Source organism: Siphateles boraxobius, unplaced genomic scaffold, assembly GCF_051911475.1.
Source record: "Siphateles boraxobius isolate OS27281-9 unplaced genomic scaffold, OSU_SipBor_1 160, whole genome shotgun sequence".
NCBI lineage: Eukaryota > Metazoa > Chordata > Actinopteri > Cypriniformes > Leuciscidae > Siphateles > Siphateles boraxobius.
The window spans coordinates 143,403-163,804 of record NW_027508767.1 but is presented as its reverse complement, the minus strand read 5'-3'; the positions used below and the strand labels follow the sequence as shown (position 1 = coordinate 163,804).

The window sequence follows — 20,402 nt, the reverse complement described above, 5'->3', positions numbered from 1 at the left end:
AGAAATAATAATAATATTAATATGCCTGACTACTTAATAAACAATAAAAAATATCCGTTTTAATGAGATCTGAAGATCTCAGAAGGGTCGCCTTGACATTTATGACCCACATTTTTTAAAATAATTTTTATTATAAATTGAAAAGTTTTTCATCATTTAGGGGGAGGATTCAAATTCAAATTTTCCACAAATCTGAATTTAAGATTGATGTATTTGAATTAAAATTTCCATAAATAAATAAACTAATAAATTGTAAAAAAGAAAAAGAAAAAAAAAGTGATGAATATTTGTCAGTCAAGCATAAATAAAATGTATACATTCAAATCATGGAATGCTTTATTAACTCTTGCATATTTGATTTTATTTAAATGATCATATTTTAAAAATGCATTTATTAAAATTGATTAGAATGATCAGCATAAATCTGAAAACAATTATTTATTTAGTGAAAAAAAAAACGATACCAAAATGTATTTAAAATACATTTAAGTATACTACAAACCCATTAACACATTTAATTACATATTGTTTGAGACTTACTGATATACATATTATAATTAAACTTTATTTGGAGTATGTCTTTATTGCACAATGCACATTTCTTAAAATGAAGTCTAAAATGTGTTTTAATAACACTATTAGTAAGAATAATATGATCACTGATATTTAAAGTGTACCTAAAGTATACTTGCACAAAATTACTTGTTCCAATTTAGCAGACTTTAAGTTTATCAGTATAGTACACCAACAGTACAATTGCAGGGTATTTACATTAAGTACATAAATATGTAAATGTATTTGTAGATTTCTAATAAATGCATTTTAAATACATTTTAGTACATCTGATTTTCACTAGGGCATGGTTAAAATAGAAATAGCTTTAGAACAAGCAATATTCATTAGATAAAATGTATGAGATTTAAACAAACTGGATTTTTGGATTATACTGTACATAAACTTGGCTATTGTGTGTTTAAAACACATTCAATTTATTAGTACTATTACAAAAATCATACTAATTTCTTACTTGTTTCACTAATTTGAAATATGCTTCACATTGGCCCTCCTTTATCATTCTTGCGTAGAAACGGGCGTATATGTTGGCGTAAGATTATGCTTACACTCCTCTCACCGCCTGATTTATGAAGCTGTGCGTACCTTTGAAATCCAGGTGTACGCAATACCTGCCCTTGATAAATGCCGCGGCTGAAAACGATCGTCATTAGAATAACACGCCCCTATATATTCAAGTATCCGCTTCCCCCACGCCCTCATTTTACGCCATGTACACACGGAAGACGGCAAAGAGGAGACACTTCTCTGGCGATCGAGACCATCACCATCATGAAAAATTATTATTAAATCAAACAACAATATTGTTGATGATAAATTCAAAGTTAATTGTATTTTTTTTTTCAAAACGCTATAAATCCATCCATTTTTTGTCTAAAAAAACAACAACAAAAACAACAACAAGAGAACATGCAACATATAATCAGGGACTCATACTATAAATTAATATAAATTAAATAAGTGCAACTGCATGAAATAAATAAAAGCCAAACAAAATAAATAGTAAAATAAATTGAATAGTAAAAATTAAATAAATATTTCCAATGTCACGTTCCAATATTGTCCACCACATAAAACAAATAAATTAAAAATAACACACAAATACAGTCCTTAAATACAACAATGTTAAAAATACATTCAAATCATTTAGTAACACATTTAGGCTAATAGTAATTCATGCCGAACTTGAAAAAAGTAATAACAATATTCAGGCCTACTATTAGGCTACGTGTTGTAGCCATTAACTAAGTGCATTTAGTTTCATATTTGTTAAAAAATAATAATGTTATTTTTTCCCCATCTATGTTGATTATGAAAAGTGAACATAGGCTAAGATAGGATGCGCAATATATCGGGATTCGGGAGACATGCTCAGACATAATTTTGGTCACTTAATTAAGTTTTGTTTTGTAGAAAGCCTTTCTGTAAAGTGAATTTCGTTTTGTATAAATTGTATCTTAATTTTTATATTTTTTTCATCAACAAATTGCCTGGATTTAATAAATAAGAAGCAAATAGCAGACAATATAATCATGAGTCATGACATGGAGGCGCGGGCCTCCGTGGCATTGCACGTGCACTGGAGCGCATCTCAACACAAATTAACCCACAGACATGAGAAATATATCTATAAAGAAAGCTTGAAATGTCTTTAAACGAAACAATTATAAACGAAAAGAAATAGGCTACTCTCTCTATAGGCGCGTTCACTACAGAGATGGTGATCATCAATTTCATCTTTGCAGACACAACACTAGTTTATTAATAGAAATAAAATACAAATTTATTTTTAAAAATGGTGTTTATCGCGTTTTGGAAAAGAGCTCCTCATATCTTTTAGTTTGTCAGTGCGTTTTGTGGTGTTAGGAATTGTTTCTCAGCGCATTTCCGCACTAACTCAAAACGTGCGTACATGTACACCACCTCCTGACCTGGCGTAGGATTTGAGCGTGCCGTACGCCAACGTCCATATTGATAAATATCAAAGTCACCGTGGTTTTGTGTGTACGCCAGGTGTACGCTGGAAATTTGAGCCCGTTCTCATCCTTTGGCGGCATATGTGACGCCTTATGACAAAACGGCGAAATACTACGCACATGGCACCCTTTAGCGTGAATATAACACGCGAACCCAAGGCGTCATAAAGTTGACTGGCATCCTTTAGCGTGAATATGAGACGCAGACCCTACCCCACACCTAAACCTACCCATCACAGTGCGTGTTATATTGACGATAAAGGGTGCCATGTGCGTAGTATTTCACCGTTTTGTCATATGGCGTCACATATGACGCCAAAGGATGAGAATGAGTTAGAAATTTGGTGTACGCACTTTTGATAAATGAGGGCCATTAAGTGTATTAGTTTGTTTGTGTTAAAACTGTGTAATCCAAATGTACTTAGTCAAGTCAAGTCATCCTCATTTATATAGCGCTTTTTAACAATGTAGATTGTTTCAAAGCAGCTTTACAGAGATAAAGATATAATTTAAGGTAACAGAGATTGGTTTGGTTTTATAGTGGTTCTTGAAAAATGTTTTTTTCAGCTACAGTTAGTTTTGATTGATTCACTTCCGTCTAAATGATCATTTGTTATTAAATTAGGGGCCGCTAAGACGACACCGTTCTCTCTAAACAGACTTTAAATGTGAACCTGTGATAGACGCTGATGGCGTTCACATGCGCATTAAGAATTGATTCTATAGTTATGTGCGTTTGAATATATGTGCGCAGGTTTATAATTTAACTTAATCAATCAAAACTAACTTTAGCTGGATAATAACTTTATTCTAGAGCTGCTGTGAAGCCAAAACAATCTCTGTTGCTTTAATTTCCTATTATCACCATAAAGCTGCTTTTGAAACCATCTATATTGTTAAAGCGCTATATAAATGAAGGTGACTTGACTACTGAAATTCTACATGCAGTTTCTCCAGAATGGTGTAGTAATGACCCATGATCAGCCGAACCCTCAGCCCTGGGACTGGACAACGTCCTGCGACCGTGTGAACACCTCTTTAAGCTAAGAAGAACAAAGGAGGAGTGTAATTCTACCTAAATGAAAACTCTGCCTGGATTTGTTTGATGTCTGTCACTCGACACCTGTCATGTGCGATAACTTACATTTTTACCACAATATAAAAATTTGTGGTGACACTGGATATGTGCACCATTTACACAACAAACACCATTGTCTCAAGACGTCGTAAATTGTCCACCTGCAGCCACAAAGGATGAGTGTGTGTGAGAAAGAGAGAGAGAGAGGCATCAATGATGACTTATCAAACATTCCTTTTCTGGTGCGTGTAAAGACGCTGAGCTGGATTTGTTTTCTTGAAAAATGGGAGGAAACCTTCTTCAAAACCCCCAGCTATGCTTTGAGCAGAAACATGAAACCTGCACAATGTCCTGTCTCACAAACAGAAATTATGGCTGGAATTCTGTTTTAGCATGAAGAAACTCTCTCAGAAGAATTGTAGTCTGCAAGTGAGTAATCTCATCCTTATTTAAATACAGCAATTGTAAGAGTAATTTATGAGGCTTTTTCAGAAGCCTTCCTACCAAAGTTCGCAGAAGAATGTGTTAGCGAGTCCTTTACAAGGCCGGCCCTCGTGTTATCTCCCAGAATTCCCACAATAAATAGGCAACTGTGATCCCACACTCCATCATATATATGTGTCAGTGGTCTCGTTCGAAAACATGTTGCATTATGGGTAATGAGCAGACCTCTAAAATAAAGGTCCTTTATTGGCATCTATAGTTCCCTGAAGAATTTACATCCATGGAACCTTTCCATTCCATTCTTTATACACTCTTAAAAATTAAGGTTTTTCATTGGCATCGATGGTTAAAGACCCTCTGTGGTGAGTGAATCCAGCTTTTAATGTTGTTTATATGTCTATGTGGTGTTTTTAATATGCTTTAAGATAAACCATGTGTAAATTCATAAGTCAACAGCATTGCTGAGTATTTTCTGCTTAAAACTGCAGTGAACCAAAGACTGTCTCAAAAACACGGTTTGAAATCGCTGGTGTTTCTGACGTCACAAACTACCTTGTAACCAATCAGATCAACGTGTGATCGTCAACGAGTGGATCTCTGAGTGAGTGAGTGAGTGAGTGAGTGGAGGCGGGGCTCATTTGCATATTCATAAAACTGAAACAATGAGGCAAGGGTGTACATTCAAGATATTTTAAGGCACAGGGAAAAAATATTTTCACAGGAAAAACATTTAAATATGTCATTTTGGTGATCAAAGATGAAATTTAAGGGATACAATTATTGACTACAGGGGGATTTTAAGACTGTACATCATGGCATCTGCACCACAGAACTCACACATGTTCTACAAATCTCCCTCCCCTTGCGTGTTCGTTTATGTAATATTTTGGCTAATTTTAATCATGCTCCAACTACCAATAAGCCTGTACACTCTCTGGCTTTTTAATATAGCATGTTTAAATCCGCATCTAGAAAAAGTCTCAACTGATCCTAAAAATAAAGTAATTAGTAATTAATTCTAAAGTAATTTATTTAGCAGTTTAGACTCAACATGCAAATGCAAAAAGTATGTGACAAAAGGGGTCTCTGGTATCCAGATGCAATTCTATGATGAAATCATAGATTTACAAGTCAAATCAAGATTTACAGACAGGAACTGGAGGAGAAAATTACATTAGAAGTAGATCAGAGACAAAGTTTAATGTCTGGAACTACTAAAGTGGATAGTTTTTCATAATGTGCCTCTAATTATGATTTAATTATGGTTGGGTTGAGACAATCGGTTCACTGAGTTGCCACAAACATAAGCCGATTTCAGTGAAAGATGTTAAACAGCAAAACAGAACAGAAAGACGGAGAGTAATGCTGCATGGTGGGCCGTCAGACCATATGCTTTCAGGATTCTCGCTCTAAATACCACATAATTAACTACAACTCCACTAAAGCTGATCTCCAGTCAGTTAGGGAATAACCTCATGGAGAAAACAGGTGAAAACAGCCAATAAACACTTCATTCACACACACACGAAGCAATGTGTTTCCCATCCACTAAACCAAGTACATATGCTTAGAAAAAGATCCCAACTCGGCATTTGAAAGTAAAGGTGTAGGGCAGACTGGGGCTAGTTGTCACATGCTTGGGGAAGTTTTTGAATCAAAATACCAATTCTATAAATGTATATGTTTGGAGTAGTTATCTATTATGGTTTCAAGCACCTAGTTATTCAAACACGTTTAAAACTGTATTAATATTACCTAATAGGCTATCATTATTCCAATATCTTTATCTATTTTAGCAACAACATTTGTAAACAAATCACACTGGCATACAATTTCTGTTGACCAAAACAATTATTTGATATTTTGTATGTTACCTTTTACGTGTTTGCACTGTCATGTAGGCCTATATGTTTTTTTGTGGGAAGATGGACATTTTAACATTTAATAGTATTTATGTATTTCTCTGGTCAAAGAACCGGCAAGTTCATTTTTGTGACAATATAAGTGTCAACAAAGATTTTTCTTGAAGGTTTTTATACATAGATGTACTTTCAAACTAACTCGCAGCGAGAAATATTGCCAGTCGTTCTTGCTTACCTGCAGGTGTTTGAATGACGCAGTGATCTGCGTGATGTGAAGCGTGAGGCAGCGCGAGAAGCAACGCGCGCTCTCAATCTTCTCCAAAGTGTCCGCTTCTTCAGCCCTGCGCGCAACGCTCGCCTCAAAAACACAACAGAGCAGAAAGCAGCAGACCTTCCTCATAAACATCATATTCACAGAGGACATTCGCGCAAATGTGTGTGTATCGTTGTGCGGGGTGAATGTAGGCTACTGGATGCGCGTGAGGCTCGTGTTGACTGCTATGTGTGTGTGTTGGAGAGGTGCGCGCGCTCGGACACTCCCTCTCGCGCAAAATCTGTCATCCGAATTCAATGCATATGTAGTCTGTCATTTTGTATTTAGGTCTATGAACGAATTTAAACCGTTAAGGGTGAAAACATTCGGAATTCTGAAAACTTCCGGCCCAAATGGTTAGTTAAATACGTTCAATCAATTTTGCACAAAACAACTATACGACAAATAAAATTATCAAAAGTCGCAGAAAAATAAAAAAATGTCAGAATAAATTACCTTTAATTTGATTGCTTCCTTGGTTACAAGGTAGTCTGTGACGTCAGAAACACCAGCGATTTCAAACCGTGTTTTTGAGACTGTCTTTGGTTCACTGCAGTTTTAAGGAGAAAATACTCAGCAATGGCGTTGACTTGTGAATTTGCACATGTTTTTGTCTGAAAGCATATTAAAAACACCATGCACTAGACATAAACAACATTAAAAGCTTGATTTTCACCTCAGGGGGACATTAGGTGTTTCCCACAGTTGTTATGGGAGGTTCATGAATCACGTTAAATTGAGATTAATTTATTGACACATTAAAACTGAAGTTTCCTCAGTCTCCCTTTTATGTTAAACTAAAATAAAACGTATATGTTATGCTAAATCGTGCATGGATATGATAATCATAATCAAAGTACCAAGGTATTACCATGTGACGCCATCAATGATGTTCATTAGGCTACTTTTGTGTTGACATCTTGGTGACCAAATTTAACCACAGCCTGCTTTCTTTTATGAGGTAGATAATTATGCGCAATATTGGATCCAGTTTGTTTTTTCATCCATATATGTGCATCTGGGCATCTAGAGTTTCTACAGCTACAGCATCTGTTGATAACATTTTGCTGGCGTCATTGTGATTAAGGCGCCATCGTGTGGTAGAATGACGACTACATGATAAAATAGAGAGAAAAAGTTATATCCATCTCTAAACAAACACACCCGAACCAACCAATCAAGTTCTTTATTTTCACATGAAAATGTAAGTTTTTGTGCTGCTTGCAGGGCTGGAACTAAGCTCTGCTGGAGAACTGAGCATTCCTGAGGTAAAGTGTTTATTTGTATTTTAGTTATTAATTGATTATTCTGCTTTTCATTAACACTCTGTGATGCATTATTAACACTTCATAAGTGTATTTTATGAATCAATTTGAATAGGTTTGGGGTATATTTTGAGCCTGGCGTTGACTATGGCACACATGCTGTTTACATCACAGTCAGGTCACACACATTGATCATCTTGTTAATGTTTATCAAACCTGATTCCAAAGTCACATTCATCTCATGGTATAAACCGACTGCATTTGAAATAAAACTGCTGATCTTCTGCAGGACATTTTCTGTAAAACAAATTAAAGATGTTGACTCTGATTTGGATTTTTTTGGCCGCAAACATTTTGTGTGTCTTGGGGACAAATTTAGTTCACGTTCCCTGTGATGACAAGATTGTGGAGAAGTTGTCCCGACTCGCCGTCACATACATAAATGAGGACAGACAAACAGGTTACAAATTTGCCCTTAACAGAATCACAAACGTCCAGGCGCATCAACAGGTTGGTAAAAAGTGCTGTTATTTTTACCAGTGAAAAGGCAACCACAGCATTAATCGATCTACTCATCTACTCATATAAATTAATGATTAATGACAAATTGTTTTGCAGATTCAAAGTCATAATATATATGTATTTGTCATTTTTGCAAAATACTGTTTATTTCACATGTCCACTTTCCCTTGGTGTAGGGTCTTGCTGGAAAGATCTATTATCTTGATTTAGATGTCCTTGAGACTAAGTGCCATGTCCTCAGTCCCAAATCGTGGAAAAAATGTGCTATAAGACCTTTCATGGAAACAGTAAGGCTTCAGCTCCTTGATTATATGCTGCTACTGTACATCTTAAGGAATGTTTAAAGTTCGATTAGAATATTTGGTTGATGGTGTGGAAGTGTTGTTTTACCTCTGTTCAGAATTCCATCTAGTAAATTCTCAAATATTGATCATGGGTTTAGGATTAACCAGCAGATTTAACTTATGCTGCATGCAAAACTGTAATTTGACAATTTGATGGATGCATATTTGGATCTCAAGCTAAAATCTGTGGCGTTGCTTAATTTATTATTGCACTGTAAAAACCTGTACTTTGCATCTTGAAAAAGAGACAAGTTACGGTGGCAAGTGGCAGTTTTTTGCCCAATATATATATATTTTTTTTACTGAAACGCTCTCAGGGATAGTGATAAATAATGACTTAAAGGGGTCATATGATGCTATTTAAAAAGTTAATTTAGTTTTTTTTGGGGTGAATATGAATAGGTTTAAATTCTTTAATCTTCAAAAAAATAATTTTTTCACATACTGTTGTAAAGTATCCACTGGAGGCAAGTTGTAGAGAAGAACCCAAGTGCAGTTTATTACAAACAAGATTAAACATGAAACAATAACATGGCGTGACATGAACTAAAAAAAAAAAACAAAAAAAAAAACAAGAACAAGAACATGAACATGAACATGAACATGACGCTTACCAACACTGGTTACAGGGAAACAAAAATTGACCAGGACACATGACAAACACGAGGGCTTAAATACACAGAGTAATGACAAGACACGGGACACCTGTGAACAATGAACAGACGATTAACCAATGACAAGACACATGACAAACAGGGAATCACATGACAGACATGGAGCATGACATGAACAAACCAAAACGTGACCAAGACAAGACCAAAATCCTGACAACTTTATATTATTGCAGCACCTCTATTCCCAGTCTGTCTGAAAAACACTGATTCCTACAAAGCCCCTCCTTCCAAAAAGCTCAGAGTGCTCTGATTGGCCAGCTGACCCAGTGCATTTTGATTGGCCAAACATCTCAAGAGTTTTGAAAATATAACGCCCCTTACCATGATCACAAGCTTCAGCTTCCAAGGCTTCTAAAGAAATTGTAAACAGTTAATAATGTCCTCGGTTTTACCATATCAGTTAGAACATGAGTCAGATTCTGAAAATGCAGATGATCAAGCAGATCGATCGGAATCAAGCACGACTTGAGCAGAAAATTTCACAGTGGTCTTTGTGTAAGAGCTGACGTTGTACTCTCCCAGGTTCAGGAAGCTGTCCTCCGTAAAATGCGCAGTGCACAAGCTAACTTTTTGGGTTTTACTGCTCAGGAACAGTGTTCATTTAATCTGTTTTCGGAAGACCAAAAAAGGGAATTTGCAGTATGTCCGCAACAGAGCAAGAGCCAGAGCGATCGCCAGAGGCTGTTTTTTTCCTAAAGGACAAGCCCAGCGCAGAGTCTGTACAAGTGTGTAAGCCGGCAACAGGGTCCATCACAGAGGGCATTTTAGTTGGAGTTCGAGGGAATTTATTGGAGCCACACCCACACTCCTAAGGCTAAGATACGTAAACCAAGCTGGAGCTCGACATTGATGAATGTTGTTTGCTGGTCTGCAGCCACCGCTGGTCCCATTCAGTTTCAAGTCATCCAAGTCGTCGCTGGATAAGCCCAGCTCCAAGTTGTCAAGGTCGTCGCTGGATAAGCCCAGCTCCAAGTTGTCCAAGTCGTCGCTGGATAAGCCCAGCTCCAAGTTGTCCAAGTCATCGCTGGATAAGCCCAGCTCCAAGTTGTCCAAGTCATCGCTGGATAAGCCCAGCTCCAAGTTGTCCAAGTCATCGCTGGATAAGCCCAGCTCCAAGTTGTCCAAGTCGTCGCTGGATAAGCCCAGCTCCAAGTCATCCAAGTCGTCGCTGGATAAGCCCAGCTCCAAGATGTCCAAGTCGTCGCTGGATAAGCCCAGCTCCAAGTTGTCCAAGTCATCGCTGGATAAGCCCAGCTCCAAGTTGTCCAAATTGTCGCTAGTTAAGCCCAGCTCCAAGTCATCCAAGTCGTCGCTGGATAAGCCCAGCTCCAAGATATCCAAGTCGTCGCTGGATAAGCCCAGCTCCAAGTTGTCCAAGTCATCGCTGGATAAGCCCAGCTCCAAGTTGTCCAAGTCATCGCTGGATAAGCCCAGCTCCAAGTTGTCCAAGTCGTCGCTGGATAAGCCCAGCTCCAAGTCATCCAAGTCGTCGCTGGATAAGCCCAGCTCCAAGATGTCCAAGTCGTCGCTGGATAAGCCCAGCTCCAAGTTGTCCAAGTCATCGCTGGATAAGCCCAGCTCCAAGTTTTCCAAATTGTCGCTAGTTAAGCCCAGCTCCAAGTCATCCAAGTCGTCGCTGGATAAGCCCAGCTCCAAGATGTCCAAGTCGTCGCTGGATAAGCCCAGCTCCAAGTTGTCCAAGTCATCGCTGGATAAGCCCAGCTCCAAGTTGTCCAAGTCATCGCTGGATAAGCCCAGCTCCAAGTTGTCCAAATTGTCGCTAGTTAAGCCCAGCTCCAAGTTGTCCAAGTCATCGCTGGATAAGCCCAGCTACAAGTTGTCCAAGTCTTTGCTGAATAAACCCAGCTCCAAGTTGTCCAAGTCATCGCTGGATAAGCCCAGCTCCAAGTTGTCCAAGTCTTTGCTGAATAAACCCAGCTCCAAGTTGTCCAAGTCATCGCTGGATAAGCCCAGCTCTAAGTTGTCCAAGTCTTTGCTGAATAAACCCAGCTCCAAGTTGTCCAAGTCATCGCTGAATAAATCCAGCTCTAAGTTGTCCAAGTCTTTGCTGAATAAACCCAGCTCCAAGTTGTCCAAGTCATCGCTGAATAAATCCAGCTCTAAGTTGTCCAAGTCTTTGGTGAATAAACCCAACTCCAAGTTGTCCAAGTCATCCCTGGTTAAGCCCAGCTCCAAGTTGTCCAAGTCGTCGCTGAATAACCCCAGCTCCAAGTTGTCCAAGTCATCCCTGGTTAAGCCCAGCTCCAAGTTGTCCAAGTCGTCGCTGAATAACCCCAGCTCCAAGTTGTCCAAGTCATTGCTGGTTAAGCCCATTTTATTTAATTTCCCATTTTTACTTAAAACTATACTTGTACAAGGTCACATTATAAAGTAAGCAGTCATTACACTCAATTTCATTAAACAACTCTATTATCACCCTTATAATCTCTTTGAATCAATAACAGTTTATTGAAACCTGGCGACTGACAGTCCCACCTACTGGCTGGAACTGATAATGAAGTTTTTTTTGTGCTTTAGCAGTCTTTGTTGCATTATATGTCTATGGAGACTGTTCAAAAATGGGAAAAAGCAGTTTTCATGTTTATCCCCCAATTTTTGCTGAGGAGAATTGATCTGCAAAAAAAGAGAAAAACACACTCGCAGCCTACTCTACTAGCTTTATTTGAACAACAAAGAAAGTATGAAGCAAACTCAAATGAAGATTAGAAACTGAACTGGGATGTAGAGTGTGGGGTATACTGTTGAGAAACCTGGGTTCAGACAACTACTTGAACAGTTACATAACAGATATGCCCTTCCTTCACGGAATTATTTCATGTACACTGAAATCCTAGCCCAATGAAACAAAAGATTTACTCATGAACAATCTTGAGGGAAGCACTTTTTTTCATGCACCACTGACCCATGGTCCAGCAGGGCCACTGTGCGATTTGTATCTGAATCCTGGGACATGCAGAGCTTAGTATTAGTAACACTAATACAAGGGTTGAGTAGCAGAAAATTGGTGCAAATTTATTTTCTCTGATGAAGCCCCCTTCCGACTGTTTGTGACATCTGGAAAACTGATTGTCCGGAGAAGAAACGGTGAGTCCTGTGTCATGCCATCAGTGAAGCATCCTGAGCCCATCCATGCTTTTCGTCCAAGGGAGTGACTCTCACAGTTCTGCCAGAAAACACTGCCATGGATAAAGAACGTTATCAAAACTTCTTTCCTGCAAGAGTAACTTCTCCTTACGTTCTAGGAGCAATTTGGTGATGAACCATGCATTTTCCAGCATGATGGAGCACCATGCCACAAGGCAAGAGTGATAATGAAGTGGCTCAGAGATCATTACATTGACATTTTGGATACGTGGCCAGGCAACTCCCAGATTCCCATTGAGAACCCATGGTCAATCCTCAAAAGATGAGTGGACAAGCAGAAGCTCACAAATTGTTGTCAACTCCGAGCACTAATAAGGCAAGAATTGATCGCTATCAGTCAGGATTTGGCCCGGAAGCTGATATTAAGCATGCCGAGTGAAGGTTATGAAGAAGAAGGGTCAACACCGTAAATATTGATGTATCATTGATATATATCTTTGCATGTATTGCATTTTTTTTTGCCAATAAAAGCCTTTAAAACTTATGAAATGCTGATTTTTTATTTTTTTTTTTACCAGTTTACCATAGAAACATGTGACGTAAATTGTGTTTCACAAAGTTAGCTGCTTCAGTATTTGTACTGTATTATTTTGTGACATGTTTCTATGGTAAACTGGTAAAAAAAAAGAAAAAAAAGAAATCAGCATTTCCAAAGTTTTAAAGGCTTTTATTGGCAAAAAAAAAAAATGCAATACATGCAAAGATATATATCAATGATACAGATTCTGCAAACTTTTGCTTTTGGCCATGTACGATATGTACGACTGTCCTGCACAGTTCATCTCCAACCCTAATCAAACACACCTGAAGCAACCAATTAAGGTCTTCAGAATCATTTGAAATTAAAGGCAGATGTGTTTTATTAGGGTTGGAGGTGAACTGTGCAGCACAGTCGATCGGCAGGAGGAGGATTGGGCACCCCTGCTTTAAATGGTTATTCAGATATGACATATATGCATAGGCTTATATGCACTACATGAACAACATGACAAGGTGATGTAGCTGTTGTGAAAAGAAACTAAAGATTATGGTGGCACTCCCAAAACTGATACTCTGAGTTTCCCAATAGTAAATGCAACTTGACTTGGAAAAAAGTATTTCTGACCATGAAACTCGCATTTATGATCATTCAGATAGCATATGAAGGCAGGGTTGGATCGAGGTGTTTTAGGTAGGTCTGGAGCAGTGTTTTTTGTCAGATAGAATAAATCCCCTTTGTATGAGACTATAAGCTTTGTAGCTTTGCAGAACTTATACATGAACAGATACATTAAGGAAAAGGAAAACATTAAAAAGCATCATATGACGAACCCTTTAATCCAACTTCTAGCTTGAAGTAATTTATCAAGTAACTCCTAAGTGTAGTAAGTTCAGATGGTTTGCAGAATCTCTGATTTTACTATGTCTTGAAAAGAGAATGTGTCTGATTGTGTTAGATTGGTTTATGTACAATTATGTATGTTCCTCGTGTTGTAGCAAATCTCTGGAAACTGTAACACCACAGTCCTCCACACACCAGAGGGCTTCTCGTACCTCTACAGCTATGACTGCACACTCTTTCCAGGTCAAATATTTATTTCCATTTCTGACTGCACACATTTACAAGAGTTCCCTGCATACTGGAACTCTCAACCTTAATAAGTAGAAACGTTTTTATCTTGTGTGAAACTGAAGAAGGTTATTTTGATAATGGATTAATTTTTTGATCTTATCAATTAATCGAACGAAAACATCCATGGTGAATTAAAAAAATAAATTAATGTTAAACCATTATTTACTAAACGTTATATATATATATATATATATATATATATATATATATATATATATATATATATATAAGCATATTTCTATGCAAAAATATTCTTATTTGATCCATCATGCTGGCCTTTTGTATTAAATGATCAGTATTTAAAGGGGAAGCTCCTTAAAGCTTATTCCTATATTGCATAGGAATGCTTTATCCATATTATTAGCCATATAAAACCATAATTGACGCACAAAGCATTATGAACTTGTTAACTTGTGGTTTGCAATGTAGCTTCTGTCAGATCCAATACAGTCAGCTGCTCCATCAACAAAAGTTTCTTTGCAAACTCTCCATTACACTGTGCCTCTATTACAAAACAATCTACAATCAAATGCTCTGAACAAACATACTGTATGAATCATTCAACACGATCCAGGATGCCATTAAAAAATGCTTTTATTGATACAGCTTCTGTTTAATAGCAAGGGCCATGATTGAAAATTATTTTATTTTTCGATTCTTTATGTAAAAGTTTATATTTCTTGCTTTTGTGAAATTAACTAAACCACTGTAATGCAAGTACAATTTAGATTTTAATTTTATCCTACTCACTCTCTCTCTTTTTCTTCCCCAAGACCCTCCAGAGAAGTTACGTCTGACATGTCCCGTCTGTCCTGTGCTGCTGCCGGTTGACAGTAATGAAGCCATTGCCACAGCTAGGACGTCCCTCCTTAAATACAACATACAAAGCACTCTTCCTGTTAGCCTGACTGTGAACACCATCACCAGAGCCTCCCATCAGGTTGCAATAGATGACAAATCAGCAATTTGTAGATTTTGCAGTTAATTAAATTGAGATTTCATTTACATTAGGTTTGCCACAACAATACCGGTTATACGCTGTGAAATTGTATATCGGTTTAAAGCATTTTTTTATTTATTTTCGGACTTTTTGAAGTGGCCTTTTAGGTGCTTGAAGTCAAGTAAACGTTGACTATTCAGGAAATGCCTTGCCACTAAATGCTAAAGTTTGTGGACAAACTTAATGTTGGAGTAACCTGAACCTCGAGCCAATTAAACTCGGGTCGCCTTTTGCACAGCTGCGGCACATGTCAGAGTGCTGGCCACACGCTATTGCTCCGACATAACAGCTTATTTTTCAGTTATTTTGTCTATAGGTAGTTATATTTTCAAAAGATTTCTGTTTGTTCTCAATCAGATTCTGATAAAGTAGCACAGTAAGAATACATTGGTGAGATAGCGATTGCCTGAGTGAATGAATACTTACCTGTCTGTGCTGCTTGTCTCAATTAATAGCGAAGCTGTGGGTTTTAGTTCAAAAACAGAAAGCAATATATGCTAGACCTTTTCAGTTTCTAAGCTATTTTATTGATAAATCACACATAACTAGTGGAGCACTATTGGAGTGTGCATTTATTTGTCATTTTTAACTGAAGGAAATGGAGCTTCAAATGTTTTCTTATCTATAGGACAGCATAAGTATTACAGTCAATGTAAATGTATGGTAAATAAATGGAGTTTTGATCGTAATTTATACGGAAATCTTAACTAGATATATAATATAATATAAAGATATAGCACACTAAGACAGAACAGGTTAGGATTAGGTTGAAGGTCTTCAGCAAGGCGGCCATGTGGTTAGTTTTCAAAATCACATGATCAGTGACTAGTCGATATCAAGCTAAAAGCGTCATGGCAGAGCATCAAAGTCGACTAGTCTGTGCAACCCCTAGTTTACAGGGGATGTTATTATGAATGAAACTTATTTGACAACAATCCCTATATCACTATCTTAATAAATAGCCTTAAAGGGATAGGTAAAAAAAATAAAAATTCTGTTATCGTTTACTCACTCTCAAATTGTTCCAAACCTGTATGAATGTCTTTCTTCTGCTGGAAGAAAGGAATCTGGAAGTATGTTTGTAACCAAGCAGATCTCGGGCACCATTGACTACCATAGTATTTTTTTCCCTACTATGTGTCACAATGCAGGTTGAAGCAGGGAAGGATGCAGTATCTAACAAACACTAAACGTGATAATATGGTAGTCACTGGTGCCCGAGATCTGCTTGGTTAGGGACCGTTCGATATTTATTGAATGGACCACTGGAGGAAAATCATGTCTTTTTATTCTTTGTTGAGGGGAGGGTCATCCAACTTTTTTAGTCAATGGGGAGGGTCACCCAACTTTTGTATTCATGAAAACAGCAACATTTCAAAGTGGCTTGTTTGGTGCATAATTTTCCATGTAGCTCTCTCAGTCTCGGCCCCCCATCGCCTGCAGATTGGTCTGACCCAACAAAAACCAGACGCGAAAGATAAAGTCCAGTTTGGCGCTGTTTGACAGTGTGCGTGCCTGCTTCATGCGTACACGCTCAGAAAAAGTGCATCATGACAGAACAGAATGCCAATAAATTGTTCACCCGGCAAAGCTTTAAAGTATGAGCCAATAATGAACTTTTTCATTGCGAATAAGTGCAGTGTCCTGTGAGTGTAACTCTACCGTTGCATTAACATGTGATGTGAATGTACGTCAAGTTTTACAGTATTAGGACTTAAGCCTTGTTTATAGTTTTGCCTGGCTCCGCAGAACGAGTCTCCGCTGCCTGCGCGCGCTCCTCCCAATTGATGAGGCATTTATACTAGACGCGCTCACCGTTGTACTATTCTTTGAATCGACAGGAGGCGACTCGGAGTAATTTGCCCTCTGAACCACCAGGAATCAGCGGTGAGGAGTAAGGTACACAGATGAATGTTTATTTTAGTACACTTCACCAAAACCCGACTACGATAGATTAGTTAGAAAGATAGAAAGATTAGTAAGAAAGAAAGAAAGGTTAGAAAGAAAGATTTGTAAGAAAGAAAGAAAGATTAGTTGGAAGAAAGAAAGAAAGATAAGTTATTAAAGAAAGAAAGTCAATAGATAGATTAGTTAGAAAGAAAGATAAATAAGTTAGAAAGAAAGAAACAAAGATTAGTTTGAAAAAAAGAAAGAAAGAAATATTCATTAGAAAGAAAGATTATTTAAAAAAGAAAGATTAGTTAGAAAGAAATAAAGATTAGTTAGAAAGAAATAAAGATAAGTTAGAAAGAAAGATTAGTTATAAAAGAAAGATTAGTTAGAAAGAAAGATTTGTTAGAAAGAAAGAGATATTAGTTAGAAAGAAAGAAAGATTAGTTAGAAAGAAAGATTAGTTAGAAAGAAATATTAGTTTAAAGGGTTAGTTCGCCTATTTAAGACATGAAGTTGTATGGAATCCTTACCAGCACTATAGTGCATACACACTGACCCACTCTGTAGTCACCTCCCTGGTCCGAGTTCTGGCCACTGGAAGTTTTTCAAGAAAGTACTCCCGGTTAGTTTCCTGGGCCTCAAAACTGTGCGTTTTTACATGAAAAAATTATTTGCGTTTCAAAGCTTGATTACTTTCTTGAAAAACTTCCAGCGGCCAAAGCTCTGACCAGGGAGGTGACTACAGAGTGGGTCAGTGTGTATGCACTATAGTGCTGGTAAGGATTCCATATAACTTCATGTCTTAAATGGGCGAACTAACCCTTTAAAAAAAAAGAAATATTAGTTAGTTAGAAAGAAAGAAAGATTAGTTAGAAAGATTAGTTAGAAAGAAATAAAGATTCCCTTTCAAGGGAACTCGAGCTACGTTGAGACGCAGTGGGAACGCTCTGCGTGATTGCGTCGTGAAGCACGTGTATAATCAGTCCAATGGAAGAGCGAGACGTCATAGGCGGGTGACGTCATAGACCAGGAAGCTATAAAGCACACCAGAAAACAGACCGCGACAGCTTCTGTGCCTTCAGCAAGTGATCTGTGTATTCTGTCCTTGTCATATTTATTGTTGTCTGTCAAGTTGCAATATATATATATTATGGCTAAAGAGAGCAAGCAGCTTTGTGTTGTTCCCTGCCCACGTTATATCACGGGTGGGGACACACACATCAGCTTTTTGTTTCTATTTGGGAGTGGAGCATGCCGCAGTCAGTTCTCGAGGGGGCTGACTGTGAGCATTGCGAGAAGCTGTCCGTGAGGACGCTCCGCTCCCACCAGGCGTTCTTCGAGGAAGATGGTTCGGTTTACTCCCCGTGCGGGTCCCGCGGTTGCCGAGGCACGGCGGCGACTCGCATTTTGGGATGGATCTGACAGAGGGGGTTAGGACGATCTCACGTTGACTATCTCAGCTTTCACCTGTCAGATCCAGTGCTGGCGATTTCCAGTTCCGAGGAATTGGTATCGTTAGTGTTTTGTTTAGAAAAAAAGAGAACAAAACAAATAAAGATATTAAGAAAAAGGCAGATGTTTGAGTTTTCAATAAATAAATAAATAAGTCAGCTCATAACTCTGTTGAATAAAGAGGAGCTTTACAAGGAGGTTTATCTAGTGCTGTTGCTAGTTAAATATTTACTGGCCAGCTGAACATTATGAGAGTCAAAAAATAAAAAGAGTTTATTAGATGAAATATATCTAAAAACAGAAAAACTCTGTATATCAGCCTCCTCGTTGGGGACTACTGTTTTTCCCTATCCTATATGCAAGATCTGAGGACTGTTTTATCTCTAAAATAGCTTGGACAAAGAGGAAGCCCTGACGCCAAGGCTATCAGGCTTCTAAGGGTGGTCCCCTCCGGGGTAGGGATGGTTTTGAGAAATCGTTTTCTCCTCGGCGCCCTCTGGGGTGCGACTCTCTGAGGAGGGTCGCAGCGCTGCCAGTTCGGTTTTCCTGCCGGTTCGCCGTTCAGGGCACCAAGGTGTCAGTGTCCCCAAACGATCCCCCGAGGGGGGTCGCAGAGCAGTCAGTTCGGTTTCCCTGCCGGTTCGCCGTTTCAGGGTGCCGAGGTGCATGCTTTTCCCGATGATCCTCCGAGGAGGGTCGTAGGAACTAAGCTATTTAGAGGTAGGCAAGATCTGAGGATTATCGTCATCTCTAATAAAGCTTAGACAGGAAGACCTGTCGCAAAAAACGAGGCTATCAGGCTTCTGAGGGCTCCTCCGAGGGAGGGACGGTTTTGAGAAATCGTTTCTCCTTGGCGCCCTCTGGGGTGCGACTCTCTGAGGAGGGTTGCAGCGCTGCCAGTTCGGTTGTTCCCTGCCGGTTCGCCGTTCAGGGCACCGAGGTGTCAGCGTCCCCATACGATCCTCCGAGGAGGGTCATAGAACGGTCAGTTCGGTTGTTCCCTGCCGGTTCGCCGCTTCAGGGCACCGTAGTGACTGTTCAACCAAATCCAGAGGCCAGTCTTGAGAGACTGGTTCCCCTAGTAGAATTTCTGGCAGCGTGGAAACTACTGCCACATATTTCTCAGTGGGTCCTGCACACTATAGGAAAGGGTTCAGAATTCGGTTCTATAAAGATATAGCACACTAAGACAGAACAGGTTAGGATTAGGTTGAAGGTCTTCAGCAAGGCGGCCATGTGGTTAGTTTTCAAAATCACATGATCAGTGACTAGTCGATATCAAGCTAAAAGCGTCATGGCAGAGCATCAAAGTCAACTAGTCTGTGCAACCCCTAGTTTACAGGGGATGTTATTATGAATGAAACTTATTTGACAACAATCCCTATATCACTATCTTAATAAATAGCCTTAAAGGGATAGGTAAAAAAATGTAAAAAATTAAAAATTCTGTTATCGTTTACTCACTCTCAAATTGTTCCAAACCTGTATGAATGTCTTTCTTCTGGTGGAAGAAAGGAATCTGGAAGTATGTTTGTAACCAAGCAGATCTCGGGCACCATTGACTACCATAGTATTTTTTCCCCTACTATGTGTCACAATGCAGGTTGAAGCAGGGAAGGATGCAGTATCTAACAAACACTAAACGTGATAATATGGTAGTCACCTCCCCACTGTGGTGGACCTCGAGCAGGCTTTGGTTATGGAGCAGGAAGTACTGACACTTCTGCAAAAGGAGCTGTAGAAGGGGTTCCTCCTCCCGGCAGACAGTCAGGGTTTTACAGCCATTACTTCATTGTTCCAAAAGAGGATGAGGGGTTGCGTCCTACTCTAGACCTGCATCATTTAAACAGCAAGTTTCAGAATCTTAAGTTCAAAGTATGCTTCCGCTAAATATGATTGTGTCACAGACTCAGTCCGAGGACTGGTTTGTCACAAGAGACTTAAAGGACGCTTACTTATCTATCCATCCTCATCACAGGAGGTTCTTGAGGTTTGCTTTCAGGGGCGAAGCATACCAGTATCGGGTTCTTCCATTCGGCCTAGGTTATCACCCCGCACCTTTACAATATGCGTGGATGCAGCTCTGGCTCCTCTGAGCTTCTAGGGCATTCGCGTATTAAATTATATCGACGATTGGTTGATTTTAGCTCAGTCCGAGCTTTTGGCAGTTCAACATTGAGGTGTCGTTCTGTCCCACATAAGGAGGTTGGGGTTGCAGCTCAACACCAA

The 20,402-nt window shown here is 38.8% G+C and overlaps 2 protein-coding genes across 2 annotated transcripts in view; one reads left to right on the top strand and one right to left on the bottom strand.

Moving 5' to 3' along the window:
- anos1b (anosmin 1b) overlaps positions 1–6,482 on the bottom strand; it is a 93,290-nt gene extending 86,808 nt beyond the window's left edge. Inside the window, exon 1 of the mRNA XM_077231966.1 lies at positions 6,169–6,482. Within this exon, the coding sequence (XP_077088081.1) occupies positions 6,169–6,357 (189 nt within the window). The 5' untranslated portion in view covers positions 6,358–6,482. The remainder of the gene's footprint in view (positions 1–6,168) is intronic.
- Positions 6,483–7,761: 1,279 nt separating this feature from the next.
- The window catches only part of LOC143739474 (fetuin-B), a 29,708-nt gene continuing 17,067 nt past the window's right edge, over positions 7,762–20,402 (top strand). Inside the window, exons 1-4 of the mRNA XM_077231967.1 lie at positions 7,762–8,021; positions 8,210–8,320; positions 13,693–13,780; positions 14,602–14,768. Coding sequence (XP_077088082.1) covers positions 7,827–8,021; positions 8,210–8,320; positions 13,693–13,780; positions 14,602–14,768 — 561 coding nt within the window. The 5' untranslated portion in view covers positions 7,762–7,826. The remainder of the gene's footprint in view (positions 8,022–8,209; positions 8,321–13,692; positions 13,781–14,601; positions 14,769–20,402) is intronic.